At 35.2% G+C, this 7470-nt stretch overlaps 1 protein-coding gene across 1 annotated transcript; it reads left to right on the top strand.

The window, feature by feature from the left end:
- The first annotated feature begins 2913 nt into the window (after window positions 1–2913).
- Window positions 2914–6122, top strand: LOC133519249 (uncharacterized). Its single transcript, XM_061853240.1, has one exon. It carries the CDS (start codon window positions 3304–3306, stop codon window positions 5011–5013), a length of 1710 nt encoding a protein of 569 aa, XP_061709224.1. The 5' UTR covers window positions 2914–3303; the 3' UTR covers window positions 5014–6122.
- The last annotated feature ends 1348 nt before the right edge of the window (window positions 6123–7470 follow it).

Genomic DNA, 7470 nt, shown 5'->3' with positions numbered 1-7470 from the left:
TTCTTTCGATATACACTGTGTTTCAATATAATTAACCAAATAAAGTTGCATTTCTTTTATCACCTTGTGCATTGTTTTCTCAAAACAGTCGATATACAATTAAATGCAAAAAGGTTTAAATTTAAAATAAGAAAATTATGTATGTTGGGCCTTACAACGTTATATTTATATGATGTCACTTATGAAACTATCATAATTATTATATGCGAGAAAACTATTTTGTTATTGAACTAGCGTCAAAATTAATATACCGTTCCTCAAATAAACAAGATTTTATTCATTTTATGTATGTGATTAGGTAATGAAAAGTAAAATATTCTATGTAAGGTATTTGCCATGTATATTTACTAATAATATCTCTAAAAAGGAAACGTATAAATTAATCGATTGCTTTTAGCCACTCACATGATTCCGATTTTAACGAAAGGTGCCCTGAATTGCTCTGCCATTTCGCAGATACGACGGCACAGTGTCGTGATATCTTCAAAAATCGATAACTTTGCTTCTGCTTAAGCATTTGGAATGATTCTTTCGTTTTTATAATGGTAAAGAAACAAAGAAATTTATTTTCTTACTTTAGCTATTTGCTGTTATAATAAAAATAATTATTAAAAATTCACGAAGTTTACCCAAAGGAATAATTTCCGAGTTATAGTAGAAAACTATTTTTAATAAAAAATCTAAATCGATAACATATCTTTTTTTTTAATTCAATTTAAAGAAAGCTTAATAAGCTTTTAATTGATACTAAACACCTTGATAGCTCACCTATAAAATTGCAGAGTAAAACTGATTCAAATTCTGATAAGGAACTTTCGAATTGCTCCACCTGGCGTGTAACTATGTGCTATATTCGTGATTTTTTTGTGGCTAATTTAGACACTGAAGTACAAAAATATAGTAAATAACCGTTTAAGACACTAATTACCTTGAAATAAAATACATAATTTATGTAATTATGACAATGATAGTGGCTTTATAACTTAAAATAACAAAAGAGTATTTACATACCTACTAAACTTTGGTGTTTTTAAAACGGCCGATCACCAACAACCGAACTAACTTATAACTACACTAACACGTATAATATATGCATCATAACATACACTTCACAACAAATTAAGCACAATAAGCAAATAGTAACTATTAACACATGAAATTATACTGAATACAAACGTAAATAAACAACACGGCGGCCGGCAAACTGACCTGCGCCATGTCAAAAACAAAGATGGCTACCTATTTAGGGCGGAGCACAACAGTCGCGCGGTGCAGATGTTCAACAGAAATAGGAACTTTTAACACATTCACTGCCAGACGAAAAACGGCAAGCTACCCCAGGATCCGGGCAATATATATAAGAAATATTAGTAAATAGAAATTATAAGTAAGTAGTAACAAACACCCCAAAACGCGTATGCAACGTCTAGTGTACCACATGCCTTACGATGTGCAAAAATGCTTTAAGCAACCACGGTTGCTGTGTTTGTACTTACAATTTTCCGTCACATGGTTTGTTCGCTAATCCTGGATAATAAACAGTGATTTAATGCATTTTATTGTTTATTAATGTAATTTAATAATCGAACTATTTAATGACTATAGATTGCTCAAGATATATTTGGTAATCATAGAAATCTAGGGCATTAAAATAGGAAACACGCCAAAAATCTACAGAGTTATTGGTTTGAAGTGAGATTTTATGGTCATCAATATTAAGTAGGTCTAAAATATAGTTTTAATCTAATAGACCAATAAACGCGGAGTAATTTAATATATAATACTAACAGAAATATGTAAATTTGAATACTTACGGCATTTTAAAACACGCGGCACTTTTAACACTCGCACTTTCCCGAACAACTTGCAAAGTAACATAGATAAAAAATACTGTGGTTATGTCTATGTGGTTGAAACATTTTTTAAATATTGTCACGTTGGTATTCTGTATTTTAATAAATGTTTACACCATATCTGTGCAGCCCTTCACAGATAAGAAATAAAAAACCGCATACACTCCGTTCGCAACTCGAGTTGCAACGGTCATTTTAGAGGTGCGAAATGTTGAAACCTTAGTTGCTGGAATCATGTGAGTGGTTATAGATTGCGCATAGTTGATGCGCAAACGATGCTCATCCCTGGTGCGCCGGGTGCGGGCCAGCCCCAACCCAATCCTGCGCTCGATTGCCGAGAGGTTTGACTGCCCATATTTGAGGCATTGTGATGATATGCATGTTTCTAGAAGTACCTATTATGTCTCACCATTAAGTAGGTGCTTCTAGAAACATAGCTGTCTTAGTAATTATTTAGTGATAAGTTTGTACATATTAACATAGCTGTAAGTGCATACTAACATATTTATGAGTCTAAAGTTAGTAAAGTTACTTTAAATAAATGATTAAATATAAAAAAAAAATTATAATTTAATAATATGCTGATATTTAGTCGTGCTTTGGCCTCTTTTCTGCTGATTTTCCATAGAGCTTTATTCTGAAAGTCAGTTATTCTTACCTCAAAGACATGTTTAATATGGAGTGTAGATTTAAGAGGAGAGAAATCTCTTATGATAGAACTGTTGCAAGTGTCCAACTGTCAGCTATAAATAATAGTTCCAAATCTCTCCAGAGTAGCGCTAGAGTAGCTAAGAACCTAGGCGTTAGTAAAAAGTGTCATCAAAAAACCTTAAATAGGTGGCGCTACAATACCTAGAGTACTTGAACAATAAAATCAAATCATAGACAGCGCACTTCACTCCGTCAATAACGCCTAGGTTCTTAGCTACTCTAGCGCTACTCTGGAGAGATTTGGAACTATTATTTATAGCTGACAGCTGGACACTTTTGCAACAGTTCTACCATAAAAGATTTCACTCCTTTTAAATCCACACTCCATAATCATGCCTTTATCATATGGAGTGTGGAATTAAGAGGAGAGGCATCTCTTATGGTAGAACTGTTGCAAAAGTGTCCACCTGTCAGCTATAAATAATAGTTCCAAATCTCTCCAGAGTAGCGCTAGAGTAGCTAAGAACCTAGGCGTTATTGACGGAGTGAATTGCGCTGTCTATGATTTGATTTTTTTGTTCAAGTACTCTAGGTATTGTAGCGCCACCTATTTAAATTTTTTTGATGACACTTTTTGGTATATGGAGATTTCGTTCCTTATTTTCACCTTCCGTACTTTATCACTTATTAACCTCTCTTTTATCTCTTTTACTTAATGCTTATGTCATGTCACACAATCTGTCACAGTTATGACAAAATCAGGAAGAATTGAAAGTACGACAAAATTATTTTTGCAATAATGGACGAAAATGTTAAAACTCTTGACCAGGAATATGAACAGTTTTTAGAGATTATGAGGCCACATATATTTCAACTTAAAGACCGGGATATGGCTTCTATTTGCAGTGCTTGGATCGAACGACTTTGTGCTTGTAAGAATCACGAAAAAATACTCCGGAATAAATATATAGTCACACTTTGTTACCAACTCTCGAAAGGAATTCTTGATAAGCCGTTCTTGGAGGAACCTACGGATAAAGAATTGCTGCCTATCAATGAACCAACGCTCAGTGAAGTATCGTCGTCTGAAGTCGAATGTCTTGTTTTAAATTGTGAAGACGCAGGTAATGTGGTACACCTAAATAAATCGTTGAAGACCCAAACTGGAGATCCATTTCACAATTCAGTAGAATTAGACAAGAAGCTCGCCACGATGATAAATAGTAAAACTACAACAACAGAGAGTAATGAGAAACTGTTTTTTAAACAAACTAGTTATTACCACCAACCTCTAAGTATGATAAAGCCACATATAGAATTACAGTTACCTGAAACTTATAGACATCGCACGCATAACATTATTTCAAAATTGCAAGACATCAAAAAGCAAAATACAGTATTACATCATGAACTTAAAGAGATGAAAGAAAAATCAAGTGGAGATGATGCTGCTGGTGAATTTCAAGAAAAAGTTAATACATCCACCCTTTATATGCGCTTGCATGATAGCAACAGTACTTTAGATTCTATGAAAATAAAATTAGAAGTAGAAAAAGATGTTAGGAACGCGCTAATAGATAAAATTCAAAGTTTGCAAGAACTTATCGATAATTGGAATTACTTGAAAAATCAAGAAATTGAAGAAATTCAAGCCAGACATAAATTAGAATTAATCAATATCAAATCATTTATTAAACAAGAAACCAGACAGATATTTGAAAATAAACTGGAAGACCAAAAACAACAATATGAAATTAAAATTAAAGAGCTTCGAGACATCAACATATCAAAAGATGAAATTATTGCTGATAAAGATAAAATCATACAGCAGAAAGAAACAGAGATAGTTCGCCTATCAGAACAAAATAAATTTAGTAAGGAAAATTTGCAATCAATTTTAAAAAAGTTACTAGATAGGCCTAATGAAGAACAGGGTGATCAATTTAGAATACAAAATCACATATTGCAAAACCGTATTATCAAACTGGAAAAAGCCAAAATGAAATGTGTCAGAGCGTATGAATCTAAACTTGCTTCATTGCAGCGAGAGAGACATTTAGTAGAATGTTCGCTTCAAATCCAATTAGTCAGGCAAAGAACTCAAATCATCAATGACGTAGCCGGTGACAGTCAAGATGAAACGAAAAAAGCTGTAGATAAACTTGAAGCAAAATATCAAAATATCGTTGCAAGTATGCAAGCCACGGCTATCCAGCGGCGACTCGAAGATCAAATGGCAGTTGCATCAATACTTCAAGCGGCGTCGGGCATTCGTACTGATTCCTATGGCTTTTTTAGCCCATTTTTTCCTAACAGCACATTGCAAAGAAGAAATAAAAATCAGCGCTCAGACAGCGAAGTTGCAACTGTATTTCAAGGCAACAAGGTTTTTAGGAAAAATGGCGTAAATAAGAATTTTGAAGATGGACGACGCTATGGAGAGCTTGACACTTTATTTGAGAAGGTACACGTCCCTCAAAGGGACAGCGAAGACAAAGCCCAAAAGTAGAGGAACAATCTTTCAACTATGCTTTTGTGAAAGTTGCGTAAATTGTTTTGGCGCGGTTCTAATAAATTTGGGAGTTCCAACTGGTTTTCTTTGTGTCTGTACCTCGTTACTAACCTTTGCATGTCATCGTAGTAATTTTCCATTCCAAAATGGACCAGGGCGCGTAGACAACGTGTATCGTTAACGCTCCGTAGCGAACGAAACGCAACGTTATTGTCGCACTAATATAGAAGAGTGATAGAGAGTGATGACTACGCTACGGAGCGTTAACGATTTTCACTTTAGCTAAGCACCTTGGAGGGCGATTTTTGGATTTCAAGCGCTCGATTTCGTCACTCGAAAATGTGTAGAAAACGGCGAAATGCTATTTTTGAAATACGAGCGATAGGAATTGGCAATCTAGTGGTATTGACTACTTGCTTTTAAGTATATTAGTAGAATTTAAATACCTAGTAGTATTATTATATATTATTAAACGGAAAAACACGAAATCGAGCGGTCAAAATTTAAAAAAAGCGGCCAAGTGCGAGTCTGTCTCACCCATGAAGGGTTCCGTACCATTTATGACGTATTAATAAAAACATTTTTTAAACCTATCCATAGATATCCCACATGTATGGGCTTGATGAAAAAAAATTTGAGTTTCAGTTCTAAGTATGTTTTTTTTTTCTATTTCTGTGTGAAAATCTTAATGCGGTTCCCAGAATACATCTACTTAACAAGTTTCAACAGAATAGTTCTTATTGTTTCGGAAAAAACGAGGGGGGTGGGGTTAGGGTCGGCAACGCGCATGTAACTCCTCTGGAGTAGCAGGCGTACATAGGCTACGGAGACTGCTTACCATCAGGCAGCCCGTATGCTTGTTTGCCACCGATGTAGCATAAAAAAAAGTGGCTGTGACATACGGATGGACAGACAGACAGACATGACGAATCCATAAGTGTTCCGTTTTTAGGGTTCCGTAGCCAAATGGCAAAAAACGGAACCCTTATAGATTCGTCTTGTCCGTCTGTCTGTCCGATTATGTCACAGCCACTTTTTTCCGAAACTATGAGAGCTATACTGTTCAAACTTGGTAAGTAGATGTATTCTATGAACCGCATTAAGATAAAAAAACTACAATAAATTTTGGGGGTTCCCCATACTTAGAACTGAAACTCTAAAAATCTTTTTTCATCAAACCCATACGTGTGGGGTATAGGGCTTCAAAAATGATATTGAGGTTTCTAATATAATTTTTTTCTAAACTGAATAGTTTGCGCGAGAGACACTTCCAAAGTGGTAAAATGTGTCCCCCCCCCCCGTAACTTCTAAAATAACAGAATGAAAAATCTAAAAAAAATATATGATATACACTGCCATGCGAACTTCCACGGAAAATTGGTTTAAACGAGATCTAGTAAGTAGTTTTTTTTTAATACGTCATTAAAAAAAAAAAAAACATTAAACCCATACGTGTGGGGTATCTATGGATAGGTCTTCAAAAATGATATTTAGGTTTCTAATATCTTTTTTCTAAACTGAATAGTTTGCGCGAGAGACACTTCCAAAGTGAAAAAATGTGTGTGTCCCCCCTCCTGTAACTTCTAAAATAACAGAATGAAAAATCTAAAAAAAATATATCATATACATTACCATGCAAACTTCCACCGAAAATTGGTTTGAACGAGATCTAGTGAGTATTTTTTTTTAATACGTCATAAAATTTAAAAAAAAATCTTTTCATTAATCCCATACGTGTGGGTATCTATGGATAGGTCTTCAAAAATGATATTTAGGTTCCTAATATAATTTTTTTCTAAACTGTATAGTTTGCGCGAGAGACACTTCCAAAGTGAATAAATGTGTGTCCCCCCCACCCTGTAACTTCTAAAATAACAGAATGAAAAATCTAAAAAAAAAAGATATACATTACCTTGTTTACCATTTGGCTAGGGAACCCTAAAAACCGGCCTCGTGTACTTGTCTTGTACCTTTCTAGTTAGTTGAATAAAAAACTTTCAGCCACGGAGTAGAAAGATAGGCAGATGATCAGTGATCGGAACTATGGGAGTAAAACTTTATGAATATTTTTAGGGCTGTATGCACTATTTTATGTCCGCTTAACAAGTTTTGTTAAAGTTTTACTCCCATAGTTCCGATCACTACAGATGATAGACAGATAGGTAAGGATCGCTCATTTTTGTGATTTCCTCGTGCTAGTCGTGCTTGACATGATATGCACGCAATCACAACTCGCTCGAGTGCTGAGCGGTAAGTGGCTCAAGTCGATAAATGACTATCATGTGCGTGGGAAATCGGCTTGTCATGAAGTCACAGTTTTGTCCATCTTTCAACTCTGCCTGCTTAGCCTCACAGCGCGGCTTACGTGGGCGATGACGATGATTCGCGAATGCGACGCGGCGCGGTGGCCCAACGGCATTCGGAGATCGCCCACGTAGGACACTTCCATAGGTA

This window comes from Cydia pomonella, chromosome 6 (genome assembly GCF_033807575.1).
Source record: "Cydia pomonella isolate Wapato2018A chromosome 6, ilCydPomo1, whole genome shotgun sequence".
Classification (NCBI taxonomy): domain Eukaryota; kingdom Metazoa; phylum Arthropoda; class Insecta; order Lepidoptera; family Tortricidae; genus Cydia; species Cydia pomonella.
The sequence above is the reverse complement of the archived record's forward strand: the minus strand, read 5'-3'. Positions and strand labels throughout refer to the sequence as shown.